Source organism: Lepisma saccharinum, chromosome 29 (genome assembly GCF_977018435.1).
Source record: "Lepisma saccharinum chromosome 29, izLepSacc3.1, whole genome shotgun sequence".
NCBI lineage: Eukaryota > Metazoa > Arthropoda > Insecta > Zygentoma > Lepismatidae > Lepisma > Lepisma saccharinum.
This window is the reverse complement of record NC_139257.1, coordinates 15010460-15030568: the sequence shown is the minus strand read 5'-3', so window position 1 is coordinate 15030568 and position 20109 is coordinate 15010460. Positions and strand designations below refer to the sequence as shown.

The window sequence follows — 20109 nt, the reverse complement described above, 5'->3', positions numbered from 1 at the left end:
TACTTAAAAATCCAGGTGAATTTTGAAACAGGTTGGAACCATAAGAATGTATATATAATGTGGAAAAAGAAATCGAGAAAGATAAAAATTGAGATTCCACTATACATGCCAGCGATGGACAAATATGAATTTTTTTCTAATACCGATAGAAGTGCCGACATGAAATTTACAAGTGCCAATAATTCTACCACTATAACACTGCAGATTTTCTATAAAGGACATAACTAGTTTAGTAACCTTTTTAATGAATGTATGTTAGCAGGTTACTGCAGTATATTTTGACTTAGAAAAAGATTTAGACATTTACAAAAATCAGTGTATATGAATTATGCTTTTTACTGTTAAAAGTTAGAACAAAATGGCAAAATTACAGGTTATATAGAGATAGATCAGCAAAATTGTCCATAATTTCACTTAACATATCAACAAATAATAAAAAGAGTACAAAAAAAAGGAAATTGTTAAAGATTAACTCCATGAAGTGAACTTGAAGAAGTACTAATAATGAAAATAAGATTTTGCAATTCTTCATGATTAAAATGTGTTGTAATGGAGTTCTGCTTTATTTCTTTTGGTGCGAGCAGTCAAGGCTTCAATTTTCACTAGAACCAAAAATTCCACTTGAAAGAAATTGCAGAATCTGGTGCAGAAAACCAGTTGTCAGTCAATATGCAGACTTTGCATTGCCCATTGTCTTCTTCCCTTCCTCAAAGGACTGTTGCACCATGAAGCCCCCCCCCCCCCCCCCCCCCAAGTGTAATCTCGTTAGATGTAATTGAATTTTTAGAATTCCAGCTGACCCCAGCATGCAGGATTAAATGAGATTTTCCTCTTCTAGGCAACAGCAGGCTGCTGCAGTTCAAGCTATCATAGGCAAATTATCGCAAAATGAACATTGGAGTACGTTAACCGGTCCTGAACAGCAGCAGGTGAGACCATTGTCTGTAATATTTTGCTCTGTTTACTGTAGGTCAGGGCAAACGCTGAGGTTAGAGCAAAATTGCTCTAAAGGTTTATTTCTTGGCATTATAATAAGGTTGACAACTCGTCCACTGAGAATGTAAATGTTCTGTCCAATTTTTAATTTTTGCAGGAGAGCCCTTTAAATTTTGACATGATATACGAGGCTTGTCTGGAAAGTAAAGATACAAACACATTCGCATGTTAGGGGAAAAATGTGTACCAAAGTTGGGAACACTGGCAGTAACCGTGATCCATACGACGATGATTGGGAGTGAGTTGTCAGTGCTGCACTGAGTCTTGTGCGAGGAACACGCGTTGGAAATGGCAGCGGCGATACCGAATCCCGCCAAGTGCGAAGTGCGCGCCGTGATCAAGTTTTTGCAGGCACAAGGAAAGCGTCCATCGGAGATCCACCGAGAAATTGTGACTGTGTATGGGAATCGTCAAAATGTGGCGAAATGGTGCCATGCCTTTGCAGAAGGTCGACATGATGTTCATGATGAAGAGAGAAGTGGGAGGCTGTCCGTGATCACTGATGACCTTCGCAATTGTATTGAAGAAACGTGTGTGCAAATAGGCGGATGACAGTTCGAGAATTGTGTGTTATATTTCCTGACAGTTCGAAAACCACTATTCATGAAGTTGTGAGTGGGTTACGGTACAGAAAGTTGTGTGCACGACTAGGATATGCACTGGACTTTCTTACTTGCTACGCAGAAGAGGGAGATGCATTCCTGGACTTCATTGTGACAGGTGATGAAACCATACGTCTGAATCCAAGCAGCATTCACTGCAGTGGCGCCATACCCATTCTCCAAAAGCCAAAAAATTCAAAACTTCAATTTCAACCTGCAAGCTGATGGCAACCATTTTCTGGGATCGCCACGGCATCCTGCTGGTGGAATTCATGCCACCTGGAAGAACGATTAATGCTGAAACCTACTGCCAGAATGAGAGGCATGTTGTCAAGTGGAATCTGCTTTATTCATGACAACGCCTGCCCCCATGCAGCGAATGTCACCAAGGATCTGCTTGCATAGTTTCAATGGGAGTTCCTTCACCATCTGCCATACAGCCCCAACCTTGCACCCAGCGACTACCACTTGTTCCTGTACTTCAAGAAACATCTTGATGGAAAACACTTTGCCAACGACTATGAAGTCAGGGAAGAAGTTACAACTTGGTTCCAGATGCAGGTGACGGTTTTTCTACGATTCAGGGATACAAAAACTTGTTCCTCGTCTGAACAAACGTTTGGACAATGGTGGCACTTATGTAGAGAAATAGCCTCTGTATCAGTGTATCAAGTGTAACTTTAGTTGCGAGCAATACATTTCTTTTATATCTTATTTTTGGTTTGTATCTTTACTTTCCGGACAAGCCTCTTGGATCTTTGTCGCCATTGCACTGGAAGTTACAGCCATTGCAAAGGCTGATATATTTGAAGCCTCTCACAAAAGAAGTAGTCGTTTGATTAGTTATTTATGCTGTAATTAATAATCGAAATTTCAGATAGAACACTAACTTTGATTTGAGAATGCCAGTGGTCTAACTACCAGATATAACACTGCATTCTGAAAACGAGATGAAACAATTTCATTGTAAATTTGTCATTCGATATCAGTCATATTTTGGGAAATCAACCAACTCATTTGATTCCACTGTTATCCAAATTTTTTGTCTGCTAACAACAAAAGTAAGAACCGAAGAAGACCACTACTACTGGTAAACAACTTCCACAAGTGAATGAAGTTAGAATGCAAGGGGTTTATTTCATAGTAGGATGGCACTTCTAGCTGTTGAGAAAATTGTCGTAAGATTTCATTGGCTGTTGGAGTTTGCATTCTTGTAGCTGCCTCCATATTATGTGGATGGAATAAAAAACTCTCAATATATCAATATTGATTGTATGTGGGCATCAGACGATAGCAGAGAAGAAACAATTGCATCCTAAATAGATCACAGCCAAAATATTTCGATTTGTTTACAATTTGGAGATAGAACATTTACATTCTCATTGGACAAACTGTAGAATAGTTTTTTCTTGCATGTAAATATTGCTTGCATTGTCGTTCATGGTTATTACAAGCATATAAACACAATTTTTGTTGTAACGTTTCGGGATAAATAACGCTCCATTTATCAGACATAAGTTTTCTTGTCTGAATTTATATGTAGCCACTAAGAACAAAGTTTTCTGTTACAAAATCTATTTTACGTGCAAAACTGGTTCTCTTCCAGTTGAGAGTCATTCATGGAATTTTAAGCATTTTTTGTAGGTGCTTATAATCTTAGTGACAGTTGCTCATTGTGCACACCAGCCAGTTTCCTTCAAGTTATTTCCCTTTGCAGATGATAATGCAGCAGCTCCTGACGCAGCAGTTGGAAGTGAATCCCTATGTTCAGCAGATGCAGCAGATGAAGATGCAGAGTGACATTGTGCAAAACAATCCTGTTATGGCTCTCTTCAACCAAATGCAGCAGGTAATTTACTACTCAAATACTGTTTTACACAGGGTGGCTACTCAGCGGGAATTATTGGCTCCGTGAATTATGCATGAATTCTTCTCCGTAGACGTGAAAAATTGCATCTTTTATTAATCCATATCCCATTGAATTTATACTTGCCCTGAACAAAGTTTTCCAAGAAAAGAAAGCTGCGTGGAAAATAAAACAGAATTCTCTGAATCCATTTGCTGTGTTCGTGTCATTTGCAGAACTATCTACCGGATAGACGGAAGATTGTTGCAAGATATCTTCAAGTTGATTAGGCAAATTTGAGTTTGAAATTCTTATACGGGGTGCATTCAAGTTCTAAGGTCTCCTAATTTATTCTGAAAAGTATACTCACCTCAGAAAGCTAAAACTGTCGTCAATTCTCAACATAATCTCCCTCTAGACGTACACATCTTTCACAATACTGGCACCACGATAGCATGTCCTGTGCAAACGCTTCTTTAGGAGTCTGTTTTGTATACTTAAAAATTGCTGATTGTAAGAGCAGAACGGCTTGGAAATGTGTTACCATGGAAACTGTCCTTTTGTGCAGGAAAGAGCCAATGAAAACGTGTGAACAATGGCTGCGCGATGAGGAGGTGCGTTGTCCTGATGAAAGAACACAGCTGCAGCCTTTTCCGGCCGTTTGTCTCGAAATGCTGGAAGTAACTTTGTTCTCGAAAAAGCTTCATAGCTTGTACTGTGTTACCCTTAGCATAACGATGTGCGAGAGTATAAAGACTTTCCTGTCATCATACATCATTTTCTCAGCAATGGTGGTAACGGGTTGCTGGTTTGTGGCCTAGGCTCTTTTGGTTTGTTTTCACATGCCGTTCAGCTTTTCATGAAATGTAGCACTTACAAACACACATTTTTAACATCCATGACACCACAAGAGCATGTCTTGGTCAATTGAAGATGAATATCGATGGGTGTTTCTTCATGCAGGTGAAGAAAATGGATAACATGCTGTTCTTCCAATGTAAACTGTGCCATTTCCAGTATCAAAAACACACCTGTCGCTAGACAGCGCCACTAGCTTCCTATGAGGTAGACGATGCTGCCATCTGTCCTCCTCATCAACCTTCAAGAATGGATGCATCATCTCAAACAACTCTCCCATTTATAACTGATCATATTTATGAAAAAAAAAAGTAGGATACCTTAGAACTTGAATGAACAATTTTTCGTAGATCAATACATCCCAAAATATTTTGAACTTGTATTTGTGATATATTGAATTGAACTAATTTTTTCCCCACACTTTTTACATAGTTAATATAGTTGTGTGTGTATGCGTGGGAGTGGTGAGAGGCTGTAATACGAAAGAGAAAACATCTGCTTGTACCCTTGAATTTTTGGAAAGTTCTTCTTGAAAACCGGGAATTATACTTGAATTTGATCGAGTCCTATGGTGGCCACTCTGTGACAGTACTGTACATTAACTGATGAAATAAGAATATATTATTTTACATAAATATTTACATTGAAAATTAACTTCTTTATTTGATTGATATTTCGACACACATGCGCACATGTATTTTGCCAACAGCTAAGATTGATTGTTTTTCTTGTATGTACGCATTGCTTGCATTGTAGAATTGCATTAGAACGAAAAACTGGGTTCTTATGCTTGTAATAATCATAAACTAGAAGAGAAATATAGCTAAGATTGATTTTTAAGTCTTCCTGGTGATGTAAAGGTATAGAGCTCCACATATTCTTGATCTCGGCCATACTTGGGATGACAAATGCATAACATTTACCACTTTGGGACTATGCCAAATGAATGTTGTGCCTCCCTGATGGCACAGTTGTAGCATCGTAGCCTTGTAATCAAGGGGGCCTTGGTTCGATATCCGGTGGAGGCACATAGTGATTCGGATCCCACTTCAAGCTGTAGGTCCAGTCCTGATTAGCCTTACTGTGCATATAGTGGACTTAAAAACACCAAATCAACCAAATGAATGTTAATGTCGAAATTCGCAAACATAGAATCAGATCCCATTGTATTGTATTGTTTTTGCGACAAAATTTTGTATTAGGATTAATAGACATGCCAGTTCTTGTAATGAATTTGTTAAATTCAGTCAATATTGCCTTTCATGTGTTGTGTGTGTGTTTGTGAGAATAATTTTTATTCTTTGCAGCAGCCAAAAGTGACACCTAGTGAGAACCTTCTGTCAGCGGCACCTGGTACAAAGACTGATCCAATCCAACAGTTAATCCAACAGATGGCAGTGCAGTCAAATGCAACCCCCGCAGTTCCTCCCCAGGAAGTGTCCAAGAGTGATAACGACCCCATTCAGTCTCTCTTGCGGCAACTGGGCACTCATACCAATGGTCCACTTACATCACAGTCACAGGTTTGTGCACTCCTTGCTCTTGGTTTGAAAAATTTATCTTGAAGCTTTTCCCAGTGATAGATGAAAAAGATGCAATATTCAGTATAAAAAAACAAGTTTTTCTAGTATGTACGCATTGCTTGCATTGTAGAATTATTTTCCTGTAGTGTACGGTTATTACAAACATAAGAAAACAGTTTTTCATTGTGACGTTTCAGGAGTACACACGCTCCCTTCATCAGACATTTATTTTCATTTTGACTAAAGATACAGCAATAGTTAGCAATTTTGTTGTTTTGCAATGTTGTCAATGTAACATTGACAACATCCATTATATAACGGATTCTTTTTGTTTAAAAAATTGCTAACCATTGTTATATCTTTAGTCAAAATGAATATAAATGTCTGTGTTCTCCTGAAACGTCACAATGAGAAACTGTTCTCTTATGCTTCTCTTATGCTTGTAATAACCGTAAGCTATAGGAAAATAAAAAAAACAAGACTTTCATAACACATACCTTTGTTTTGTTGTCCTAATTTTTGTATTACCCTCAATCTTTCTTCAGGGATAGAAAATTATAGTATAAAGATTGCAACATTATTGTTAAAAAACTTACATTAGCTTAAAAGTGAATCGATACCAATGTTCTCCAAAAGTATCGGTTCTAATTTATTCACCGAGGCTAGGTGATAGTTTTCCTGATTTGGGTATTTCATAGGCACCACCCAAATGTTGAGAGCAGTCCTTTTGTGGGATACAATTGTCCTGGAAATTATGCAAAATTTGAAATTTTCATATATTGTCCACCAGCATTAAAAAAAAAAAAATATTTTGTGATTCTTGAACATGTTAAAGCAAAACTGGCAAATTTATGCATATAATTGCAATGGATTAGCATTAGTATTGTTGGTATCTGTAATAGTATTGCCATTGATATCAGCATAATTGTGTGTATCTTTTGGGTACTTGTAATGAATTTGCTTCAAATTTACACATGTACACATTGTGATCATGACAATTACCTGAATTCTTCGATGTTGTTATTTTTCAAGAAAGAAAACCTGTTTTAAAAAAATTCTTGCCTTAAAAATGCAATACTTGAAGAATGTGTAGATGCAAATTTCTGATTCGTAGTATTTTCTGCTATGTAATGTATATCACAAATTTAAAAATTTGATGCTCCTAGATATAATCTGTTTCTCATTGTTTTCAGTAGACATGTGCGTCATTTCATCCAAAAAGAATAAGGCGTGTAAAGGGTGAGCCATTCTGATGACACCCAAATACAGGGGAACCTTGATTTTATGTTTTACACAAGACAAAGGTCAAGGAATTTAAAATGTAAAATGAGGGAAAATATAAAATCAAGGAAAATTTTATAACATTTTGCTCCATTGGGACCATCAGAGTTGAATGTACGATGCAGGAAAATATAAAATCGGGGTTCCACTGTATTGATGTTTTTTTCCATGTAGCAGTAGCGGCTTCTGCCTAATCACACGTGCGCACCCAAATAAATCTGTAATGTAAATCATTATTATTATACTTATTTATTGAACTCTTATCTCCTTCGAAACATCAAGTGTTCCCACACCTCTCCACCAAGAGAGATGGCGGAGAAGCCTGCGATCAGTGATATCAACCCACGTAGACCGAGCCGCACTCTTGCCTTGAACGCAATGTTAGTTTCTCTCCTTATGACGCTGTTCCAGCAGTTGCGTACAGGATGCTAATTGGGTCTTTTTTTAGCTTGAGTGCCATGTGAGGGGAGGTTGCATCATTTAGGAAAGCCGTGAACATAGCGATTGGTGTGCTAGCAAATGTAGTGTTGCAAACCAATTCCATTGGAGATCGTGTGACGGAGTGGAGGCAACCCATACGTCATTACAAATTGAGGGATTTTTTTTTTTTTTAGAAAAGGGAAATTTCAATGGTATAATGTCCCTCCGATTCTGCCCTGATCATGAGAGGGGGAAAGGGAGGAGGGCAACTGAAAGCGAGATGGGTGTTTTAAACATGCCTGATATTGCCCCTTTGCTTAGTGCATCTTGGCCAAAAGAAACGGTCTCTGCTGCAGTAGCTGAATTATCAAGCGTGCATCAATCAGTCCGTTGTTTTGCATTGTATATAGTCTGTTACTGCGTTGTAAAATTGTTTAGCGCTGTCAAAAGCTCGTACCTGTTTCAGTGCAAAGTGTGTGATTTCATGATGAATAGGAAAACTGTACATAGCGAAAGCAGAGACTTGATATTTAGCGTTGTTGAATTTTTGGAGGGAAGTTAGCTTCAAAGCCTGTAGCAACTTAAGTGATGCCGTATATGGATACGGCAGAAGGAAAGGAAAAATTCTGAAGTACGAAGCAGAGCAGTGTTGACTGAGTGAATACTGTAATTTTCTTTAACATTTATTATTCTCTTGATTTCGCTTGATTTGCTTGCTTTGATCAGTCTGTCATTAGAAATAAACAATGGCTAGATAGATCACAACTGATTTCCTCCATGTGCTAGTTGGATTGGCTTCTTTGGTGTACGCCAGTTCGCTTTGTTCATTAATATCAGCAAAGCCAGGGAATGTTTTCACGAAGAATGTTGCAAATCGACAATAGTTAGAGGCACATATTTTTGGTAAATAAAAAAGCAAAATTTTGGTACAAAAACTGTGTCAATTTCAGGTTCAAAAGCGGTAAATAAAATTAAATATCGGTGTTATAGCGGTGAAAAAATGGATGAAAAGTGGTATATAAAAAGACATATTGGTTTTAAAATTGTGAATATATATATTTATATTTATATATATTTGATTTAAAAACTACACTTATTCCACAGAATTAACATTTCACTTCTAATAGTACATTTATGTAGTTATCATAGTATTAAGTTTATTTCTGTGTAAAGGAGTCCAATTTTGCTTCTCCAATATTAACAGCAGAATTAATCAATTTTCCGGGAATTGCATAACTCTCAGGATAATTCAGACCTCAGAAGGTGTCGCATCGGTGAATAAACCCTGAATTTCGTGTTTAAGAGTTAATTTCGCTTTTTGCAGTTCATTTCGCATTATTTCGTGACAAAATATGGTCACAAAATGCATCTCTCACCTTTCAAAAACATGAAAATTAACACTACAATGTGTTTTTTCAAATTTCGTTTTTTCGTCAAAAACGAAATATGCGTGCCTCTAACAATAGTATTTATATTGTAGATCGGTATTTCTATGTTTTGAGTGATTTTATCAGGTTTTCGAATGCTGAATTGCATATTACACAATAACATCGCTCTTCTCGTGATTGGCAGGATAATTTCAGAAATATTTGAAATTTGTAAAAAAATTCGTGTCATAGCCTCATTTTCAGTGAAAGGTGATCAAAACTTTGGTTGCCAATATATATAAGCATCATTATGTACAAAAAAACTGATGCGAGTATTTCACAGTGGTGGTATAACACTTCTGGACGCGAGACTGAAGTGTACATCCATAGAGCCAGACCACGAGCTGCCACTGCCATGTAGTGCACCTTGGACTGCAGTAAAGAGCCGCTGGTGTCTGGACTCCCTGCCAGTATAATCCGTCCGTGAGGCTTCTGCTGTTATCTGTCTGTATGTGTTTCTGATTGTCCCTTCATCTACTTCATCGTATCGGCATTCATTTACATCTTCGCAATTAGCTAAAAGTGGCAGAAAAGTGAAGTAAAATAATAAAAGTCATAGCCGCGTGCACCAACGCTGATTATTTCAAAGTTCAGATGAGCGAGATCAATTTTAATCCACTCTAAATGAACTTGGTTTAAAGATTTGCATTGCACCAACGAAAAACTATGTTCACGAGATCCTGTTCAACTGATCCGAGATTAATTTGTAAGGCTATACCTGATTGGTTGGCTAAAACAAATTACAATCAAGAACCGCATAGAGTAGTGTCATGTATTTAAGTATCAACATGTAGGAGAAGAAAGTAATTTGGGCTGCAAAGTTCTCTGAATTTGAGATATATACTAATCAACCTTGTTGACAAGTACAAGGATGTAGTAGAGTGTAGAGAAATAATAATATTAAAAAAGAACTGACGGTACAACACAAAAGGAGAAGGAGAAAGCATGGAACCTTCTTCTACGGGACAGAACCTTAGCTCGTTATGCTTTAACCACTTGCCTGACACATTATTTTCCAAAAAATGGTCCATATTTTACACATTTTTTTTATTGTGTCTTTGTAATGTACCAATATCGGCAATTAAGGAACAGTAATGAAATTCTATTTTTGGGGTCAAATAAGGTTACCAAACTATTCAAAAAACCTCCATAATTATTAACCAGAGTTAACTCGTACATACATGGAAAGTACTTCAAATGTTTCAAAATAGCATATAAACTGTGGAAAATAAAATGTCTTCACATTTTAATGTTGAATTCCAAAGAGACAGATCCAACAGATGAAAGAAAATCTTTTTATAATACTTTTTGCCACGCTTCCTTTTTGTGGCGTACGAAGCAAGATGCTGATCAACACCACCCATTTTGTCGTTGTAATCGACCACCACTCGTGGTTTAATTTTTGCTTTGTGACGTTGTGTTACAGTCATCATTTCAACAGAATGGATGGTTGACAACAATGTTACATTCTTCTTATCTTTCCATTTCATGATTGTCACTTTGCCGCATTGCAACCCTACTTCTTCACCTTTCTTCAATTTGTCTGTTCTTAGAGCCTGTGGTACCTTTCCTACTGCGTTTCAGTGTTCCAAATACATCAGTCTTTTTCAAAATGAACAGATCTGCAAGTTGAGGTGAGTTATAATAATTGTCCATTGTCAAACAGTACCCCTTTCCCAACAAATGATATACCAAAGCAAAGATTTTGGAAGGCGACTGTACACCACCACAACTATCTGTATCTGTCTCGTCTGTAAGCTTGTTGTCACTCATCTTGTCGTTCTTCACACGATGGAAAACACTAAAACATGAACAGAATGTATTCACAACACAAAAAATGCTCTGTAAGTTTTGGCACTACACTCATACAACGACCACAAGTACCACTGGAAAGGTGACAACTAGGTAGTGTCATGGGAATCCGGTAGATGACAGCAGTACCTCGACAAGCTATCTACACCTTCCATCTAGTGGCCAAAATAGGAATTAACAGCTTTTAAAGCTCAAACGAGTCTGTCCGGGTAGGCAGAAAAGTGCACTGCAGTTGCACGATTTTAACGAGATAACTCTGGTAAATAATATGTAAAGCAAAAACAAATTCCGAGTTAACTTGGGTTAATCAGGCAAGTGGTTAATGTCTTACGATATGCATTCGATTTTGATGCTACTGATGTCTGTGGTATTTGAATTTTTCATTTCTTAATTCTTATATATTGTCGTGTCATGTAAATAGCCAGTAACATGTATTTTCGTAAATTTATGCAAAAATATTTCCAACACCATGTAGCAATATATGACATTTATATATGTTTTGTGTTTTGGGGTAGGAAATATTTAGAAACATTACGACTTTGCACCACAGAACCACAAATTATTATTATTATTTTGGCAGTTTTTACACAGTTCTCGAATTATCAGCATTGTACCTCCAAAATCTCTAGCGTTTGCACGCACTTGATATCACTTTCCATTCTTTTTCTATTCAAAATAACTGGCTGCAGTCGGCGTCGGCATCTCGAACCAGGAACATCCAGCAAAACTGTGGCGAATGGACGATCAGAAGATAAACTCATTTTGATGTTCCTAGATCACGATCAAGTGTTGAACCGTCTTCGTGGAATGGAATTTTCCAATGATCCTTTCTCGATCTGAGTTTCAATTTTGATTTTCGTTGGTGCACTCGGCCATCAGTCAATCAGTCTAAAAGAATAACTAACTACTAAGCATCCTCTTGTCATACATATTTTATACATCAATGTTTTTTTTTGTGTACACTATTGTTAACAACATATAATTCCTTAAGTATTATGTGCCCATGCAATATGTATATATATTTTGTGTCAAATATGACAATAATCCAAGAACAACAAACAGATTTGCATTTAAAGTTAAATTAAGCTGCAAGCTAATTCTATCCTCTTTGTATGCCAGCAGGTGGACTCATTGTGGGGGAACTCATCTGTGCCACATCAGTTTTCTGGACCCGGTTGGTTGACTGGGATTTCAGCACCCCCTGGACAGCTGCACCCTCTTTCTGCGCAGAGTGGAAACCTCCCAGCCTCATTGTGGGACCTGCAAGGAAAGGACATGAAGACTGAACAGCAGATTCTGGTAATTTTCCCTTTCCTAATGATTAACACATTCCGGACATGCAATGGGTAGAAACCTATATTTTTGGTAAATAAAAACACACAATTTTGGTAAAAAAATAAATTTCGAGTTCAAAAGCGATAAATAAAATAATATTTTGGTGTTATAGCAGTGAAAAATTGGATCAGAAGCGGTACACAAAATGACATTTTGATTTTAAAATTGTGACTAGAATCCAAAATTTGATTTAAAAACTGCATTTATTACACAAAATAAACATATCCCTTCGAATAGCACATTTATGTAGTTACAAGAGTATTAAGTTTATCGTTGTATAAAGGGGTCCATTTTTGCTTCTCAAATATTTACAGCAAACTAATCAATTTTCTTTGAATTGCATAACTCACAGGATAATTTCAACTTCGGAAAGTGCCGATTTGGTAAATAAACTCTTAAATTTTGTGTTTGTGTGTATTGCAGCACATTTTCCATCATTTTCTGGGGTCTTTCCGATGGCAAGGGGTCCCAGGTTCAATACCCGGTGGAGGTATAAGTGGTTCGGATCCTACTTTAAACTGTAGGCCCAGGCCTAATTAGCCTTACTGTGCATAAAGTGGACTTAAAACACTAAATCAATCAATCAATCCCATCATTTTGTGTAGGAAAATGCACCTCACATTTTTCAAGAACATGAAAAATTAATATTACAATGTGTTATTTTACATTTCGTGTTTTCATGAAAAACGAAATGTGCATGCCTCTAGCAATGGGCCTAGCCCATCGTACAACTACTGTCCAATAAGGTAAGCAATGGGCATATCCTGCCCTTCGTTATACACTTGTACTGTGAATGAACAACGGGCTACAATCACACTACATCTCTTGAACACACCTGTTGTAACCACCTCTTTCAAATTCCAACTGCTAGATGTCACTTTTCTTAGTTGTTGAATATTCTTGCACTCATGTTGAATTACGTTGTTCTTTGGCGAGAATGGCATTGAACAATTTATATGCACGTTGTGGAAATTCTTTACAATGATTCCACTTCAGATATCACTTTTAGTAATGATTTTGATTCCAAATAGAGAGTTTTTAGATTAATTTTAATTATTTCTATATATTCCATAGGGATAGGTTGATATGAAGTTTTGGCTGATACTGATAAAGTACCAATATAAAATATACCAATACCAATAACACATTCTACTGATCCAATATAAAATCCCAAATGATACAAGAGGAACTTGAATGGTTCATTGACTTTCTTAATAAATGTGTGTTTCCAGGTGACTGCAATGCAAAAGAAGTTGTACAGGGTCTGGCAGAGGAGTTAGATGGTTTTGAAATGTGAATAACACACTTAATTTTCAAAGGTACAGATATGTATTGCTGCAGAAATACAGGTTATTGTATGCCATTATTATTTACCACGACAGTTTGTGCAAAAAAAAAAAAAATTGATGCCTTCAATTTACTTCTATACACATTCGAAGGCCATTTTCCTTTCCTTTTAAATGACCTACGTAAGATCTTGAGTCAGCGCTTTGTCCATTTGAACAATTGAAATAAATTCAAATCAACAATCGGCGATCCGGTGAGAAGTTGGTAGCCTGCTTAACTGTTTGTCAGCCCAGTAAGCATGGAGCCCTGGAATGTGCAACATGGAGTGTTTGTTGTGGAGGGATTCTTCAAGACTGGAGAATCTGTATTGAAAACTCAGCATCTTTTTCAACGTCATTTTCATGTGTCACGCCATGGGCATGTACCAAGCTGCAACACTATCCTCACGTGGGTGCAGAACTTCAGATTGACAGCATCAGCTATGAATAGGTCACCACCTGGTCGTGTTCGAACCCATGGCGTGCCACATGAAAATGACGTTGAAAAAGATGCTGAGTTTTCAATACAGATTCTCCAGTCTTGAAGAATCCCTCCACAACAAACACTCCATGTTGCACATTCCAGGGCTCCATGCTTACTGGGCTGACAAACAGTTAAGCAGGCTACCAACTTCTCACCGGATCGCCGATTGTTGATTTGAATTTATTTCAATTGTTCAAACGGACAAAGCGCTGACTCAAGATCTTACGTAGGTCATTTAAAAGGAAAGGAAAATGGCCTTCGAATGTGTATAGAAGTAAATTGAAGGCATCAATTTTTTTTTTTTGCACAAACTGTCGTGGTAAATAAAAATGGCATACAATAACCTGTATTTCTGTAGTAATACATGTCTGTACCTTTGAAAATTAAGTGTGTTAATCACATTTCAAAACCATCTAACTCCTCTGCCGGACCCTGTACATTTAGACATTTACTTTAGTATAAAGTACGGCATGGAGATTATCCATAAAAATTAGGGATGGGGCAGATTAAACAGTACTCGATCGTTATCGACCAATATAGGCATATCGGTGTATTGGTTTATCGGTAAAATTACAGATTATTTTTCCGATCCGATATATCTATAAATACCTTATAATTTAGTGCAAAATTCTGCCATTATGTTATATTTTTTATGGCTAGAATATTGGTTATCAGTATCAGTAAATTTTATATCGAGACTTTATCGGTATCGGCCAAAATTTCATATCTGCCCATCGCTAATAAAAATTGTAACAAAATGGAAGAAATTTGCACTAAATTATGTGATATATCGGATTGGTCAAATAATTTAACTCTTATACTGATATGCCTATATAGGCCAATACCTATAGAGTACCGATTAATCTATCCCATTCCTAATATTTTCCATGATTTTCACAAAAAAACAGCCAAATAAACCACTCTGTGGAATTTGTGGTATTTTCAGGCCAGTCTGCAAAGTGTTAAGGTAAAAGAACTCTTCTCCATTGACATTTGCTTGCCCATGATCTGCATAGCCTCAATACCAAGTTTCAATGCAGTAATATTCTTTGATTGGCCTCCAGAAGGCGCTGGGTAGGGAAACGTGAATTGTCATCACCTAGGATGTAAGAATTTCATTGGAACTAAACTACCGGGTTATCCATTCGAGAATGTATAAAATAAAACATTAATAGAAACGTAAATGTGATAGTAGGAAAATTTTCGTGTGTGAAACATGGGAGTTTTGCTGTAGTGTGTTGGCAACAATAAATTTTTAAGTGGTTCGGGATTTTCTTGACCCAACATTTCAATCGTTGTTGGTGTGGCTGTGGGGAACCAATTACTTGGCCTCCCAACTCCCCAGATTTAACCCCTCCAGACTTCTTCATCTGAGGTTTTGTTAAAGACACTGTCTATTCACAGAAACCCACAGACATTGATGATTTGAAGCTCAAAATCACACAGGCTTTCGACAGAATCACCCTAGAGATGTTATACCAGATGTGGAATGAATTGAATCACCGTTATGAGTTGTGCAGAGTTCGCAATGGAGGACATGTAGAAAACTGAGAACTGTACCAAACTGTTAGTAGTGTATAAAAATAAATACTCCCACCTTTAAGTCTTTTGTATACATTATTTCAGGTAATTACATTTGACAGAAAAATTCACATTCATTTTATTTTATCCATACCCAAACAGATCACCCTGTATATTAATCTCTCAAGATTTTGCTTTAAATTATACTTTTTTTTTGTTGTTTACTATAGAGCTTTTACAGAAAACTTCCTATAAGGACTTTGTGTTGAGAATTTTTCCATCATAAAAATTATTCATTTATTTTCTTTTGTAGGCCGAGCAGATTCGAGCAGAAGAAGAACGGAAGAAAGAAGAATTGAGGTAAGTCTTTGTTATGTAGTTAGTGATTTTTCTAAAATATATCCTAGTAGAATAGTGGAGATAATTGAGTACTTTTTAGTACAGAAATTTATTTTATTATAAAACATAAACTAAACGTAACATTTCAACCTCCTAGCAAGGTCTTCTTCAGACTCTGCACCAAGTACAAATGTAACAAGGTACAAAACAGGACGATATATATACACAAAAATACTCCCCTCCAGACTATTAGAAAGTTGTTCTGGAACATTCTAGCAGGTGGCTTTCCCTTGTCAACTGTACTTTCACCTGAAAGTGAATGTGGTTGGACTCTATTTCCTTCATTCTTCTTCCTTCTTCTCTCCTCTTTCTCTCTTGTCCTTTCCACTCTTTCTAACACCTTCTTCATTTCTTTGTTTATCTTCAGTCCCCCATTCCAGTTTTTTTGTGTCTTCTTCACCGTTCTTCTCTATTTCCTTGGCCTCCTTCCATTTTCTCACTAGTATTCTCTTCTCCCTTCCTATCTGCTTAGCCTCATCCCACTCTATGTCATGCCCTGTTTCTCTCGTGTGTTTAAATATCGCATTTCTCTGTCTGTCTTAAGTTGTACATCATCCCTATGTTGTTTCAACCTGTCTTTCAGCCTCTTTTTTGTTTCTCTTGTGTACACACACTGACATTCTTTACATTTCACTTCATAGATAATCGCTTCCTCTTCTCTGTTTTCCTTTTTCTTGGTTGCATTCTTCGCTATTCTTAAGATGCTTCTCCCTCCCTTCCTGTAAGTTTAAATGGGATACGAAGTGGTCTAGTCGGTTGGGCAGGGTAGTCAGAAGCCAAAGTGGGATGTAGCACACATGCAATGAAATTAAGGTAAATTTGATGTTTTAAAAGATGTGTGCACTTAATGGACAAATATATATGTTAGTAGTTTGCTTGGAAAGAGTTGCAAAGCTAAAAGATAGGTGGGAGAAAATTGTCTATTTACAATCCATTTTGTTGCGTAGACTACAAAGCATTTGCTGTACATTATTATTCTCCAAACATTACTTGGTTAATTAGTGATTTTCATGTGTACAATTATATATTCTAAACAGGGCGACTAGTCACCGGGAATTCCTGGAATTCTGTGGGAATTATGCATGAATCCTACTTGATTTTTTCTCCGTAGACGTGAAAAATTGCTACTTTTATTAATCCAAATGCCATTGAATTTGTAAATACCCCGAGGCACATTTTTCAGTTCAGCTTTTATTTTTAACGAGGATGGAAAAGAAATGTGCATGTGAAACAAAACAGAATTCTCTCAATCCATTTGCTTTGTTAGTGTCCTTTGCAGAACAATCTATCTGACAGACTAAGATTATTGCAATGTACGGTATCGTAAAGGTGATCAGTAGAAGCACATATTTTTGGTAAATAAAAAAGCAATATTTCGGTACAAAAACGGTCCATTTCGGGTTCAAAAGCAGGAAATAAAATGAAATTTCGCTGTTAAAGCAGTGAAGAAACAGTACATAAAATTATATTTTGATTTTTAAAATGTGAATATAATCTTAAATTTGATTTATAACCTGCACTTACTACACAAATTAAACATATCCCTTCTAATAGCACATTTATGTCATTACCAGAATATTAAGTTCATTCCTATATAAAGGGATCCATTTTTGCTTCTCAAATATTTACAGCAGAATTAACTAATTTTCCGTGAATTGCATAACACTCAGGATAATTCTCACTTCGGAAAGTGTTGCATCGGTAAATAAACTCCAAATTTCATGTTTGAGTTTATTTCCCATTTTGCAGCTCATTTCGCATTATTTCATGACAAAACAGGGTGGGAAAATGCACCTTGCACCTTTCAGAAACGTGAAAATTTAACATTACAATGTGTTATTTCACATTTTGTGTTTTCGTCAAAATCAAAATATGCATGCCTCTAGTGATCAGTTAAATTTGAGTTTGAAATTCTTATACAATTAACCATTTTTCATAGATTAGTATACCCCGTAACGTGTTTGTAGATGTATTTTCTGTCCGAGTATGTGAAATGGCAAATGTAAACTCTGCACCTTTTTTATATATATACAGTTTAATTGAATTGAATTAGAATTTTTGGATGCATTGGAAACGCACAGATCCTTTGTATTGTTAATATATTGGGGTGGGTGTTGAGTGGTGAGAGGTAGTAATACATAAGGTTTGAAATAGAGAACACCTGCTTTTACCCTTGAATTTTTTTGAAGTTCTCCTTGAAAACGTAGAATTGTACTTGAATTTTATTGTAGCCCTAGAGTGATCATCCTGGTAAAGCACAGTGTTGACTATTGGTATTTTTAAATGTTGCACTTCGGTAGTAATATGCATAGCTGGTTGCTTCTGTATGCTTATGTTATATATGATTTCAGAAAAGAGGAATTGAAGCGAAAGGAGGAGGAAGAGAAACGAAGGCTACAAGAAGAGTTGAGGAAAAAGGAGGAGGAGAAAATTAGGCTGGAGGAACAGATGCGTAAATTGGAAGAAGAGAAGAGGCAAGAGGAGAAGAGGAGGAAAGAGGAAGAGAAGAAGAGGCAACAAGAAGAGAAGAAAAGACTTGAAGAAAAGAAACGCCAAGAGGAGGAGCTGAAGAGGAAGAAGGCCGAGGAGGAAAGGAAGAGACTAGAGGTAATAAAATATTCATTTGAGTTTGTTTGTTCTCGGTAGCGTAGCACGGAGAGGAGTTTCACAAACTAACAAGGAAATTCATAATTGCAAAATGAGAGACGCGGTAGTATAAATACGGAGAAACTAGTACTCACTTTATCCGCGAAACTGTTTTTTCTTTTTTGTTCTATTAATATCACTGGCTGCTGCCACCATCCTCGTTGGAACTTGCTGTATTGTTGCTTGGCGTGTTTTTTTTTTTTTTTTTTTTTTTTTTTTTTTTTTTTTTTTTTTTTTTTTTTTTCCGGTTGCCGCTAGGTGTGCTGTCGTTAACTGTGCATCTGGATCTGTGTTGTCTGATATTTCCAGGTGATAACTGTTGTAGTAGGGGAATCCAAGTGTGGTGCGCTTGTCCGCCACGATGTTTAGCTCGTGCGGGAAGTGCATTATGGCGTGCGTTTCCTTGATTTTGGTGTCTACGAGCGTGTGGGGAGTGTGTTTGACTTGAACCTTTTGAATTTTATAGCTATTGTATTTGATATGTTTATCAAGACCAGTAGTGGGTTGGGCTTTTTTTTGCATCTGTTAGGTGCTGTTGGATTCTTTCATTGACAGATCTGATGGACCTGCCTATGTAATGTGTCTTGCATTCACACTCTGCATCGTATACACCTGGGTTATCAAGGGGGGAGAGGAAGCACCGTTTGTGTTTGTTCAGTTTATCAGCTACTTTGGAATTGGGTTTGTGCGCTACTTTGATACCATATGGGAGAAGGGCTTTGGATATGCGGTTGGAAGTGGTGGGATGGTAGGGGAAGGCAAACCATTTATATTGGTGGATTGTGGCTGGGTTTCTTGCAGATAGGTTGATTGTGGTTGGCTAGAGTGTCTGACTTGTATTTCAGCTGCCACTGAAATTAATAGAACAAAGAACAAAAAAACAGTTTCGCGGATAAAGTGAGTACTAGTTTCTCCATATTTATAAGAAGGAAGCTTCACAAGTAAATTGCAAAAGTAAACTTTCAAATATAAACGTTACTTATGCAATGTTGGAACCACATTAACCGCATTCATCATGAATCAGTTCTGAATAAAACTTAGGGATAACATAAATCAATGCAACAAACAAAGATTTGTCATCCACCATCTCAGATTTTGATGAAACTTGGTGTACACCCTTCCTTTATGGTTGAAAGAAACCCTGTAAGTACTGTAAAATTAAAACAATTTGAGATAGAGTGAAAAAAATTCAGGGGCTTTCTTTCAACAATAAGGGAAGAGTGTACCAAGTTTCATCAAAATCTGAGATGGTGGTTAAGAAAATCTTTGTTCGTTGCATTGATTTAATGTGGAATGACCCTTAGATCATTTGATTCAACATTCAAAACTCAGTGCCATGAATATTTCAAACCCTTCTTCATTATAAAATAAATTATGGATGGGTCGATATGAAATTTTCGCGGATACTGATAAAAGTTCTGATATAAAATTGCAAACGGTCCTTTAAAAATCTAAATGATTCATTCAGATGACTGCAATGCATAAGAAGCTGCATATTAAGAGATTTACTTCTTAAGAAAAGTAGGGCATGGAGATTGTGTACTTGTATCCATAAAAATTATAACAAAATGGCAGAATATTGCACTAAATTATAAGCTATTTATAGATTTGTCGGATTAGTAAAATTATCGATG

General features: G+C 36.7%; 1 protein-coding gene across 4 annotated transcripts in view; it reads left to right on the top strand.

The window, feature by feature from the left end:
- Gyf (GIGYF family protein Gyf) overlaps positions 1-20109 on the top strand; it is a 75864-nt gene that overhangs the window by 31357 nt on the left and 24398 nt on the right. For 3 of the 4 annotated variants that reach the window (XM_083114952.1, XM_083114949.1, XM_083114950.1), the window contains exons 11-16: positions 839-929; positions 3316-3447; positions 5610-5825; positions 11885-12064; positions 15744-15790; positions 18181-18436. In XM_083114952.1, coding sequence (XP_082971078.1) covers positions 839-929; positions 3316-3447; positions 5610-5825; positions 11885-12064; positions 15744-15790; positions 18181-18436 — 922 coding nt within the window. The remainder of the gene's footprint in view (positions 1-838; positions 930-3315; positions 3448-5609; positions 5826-11884; positions 12065-15743; positions 15791-18180; positions 18437-20109) is intronic. The other variant, XM_083114951.1, reaches the window with a different exon arrangement.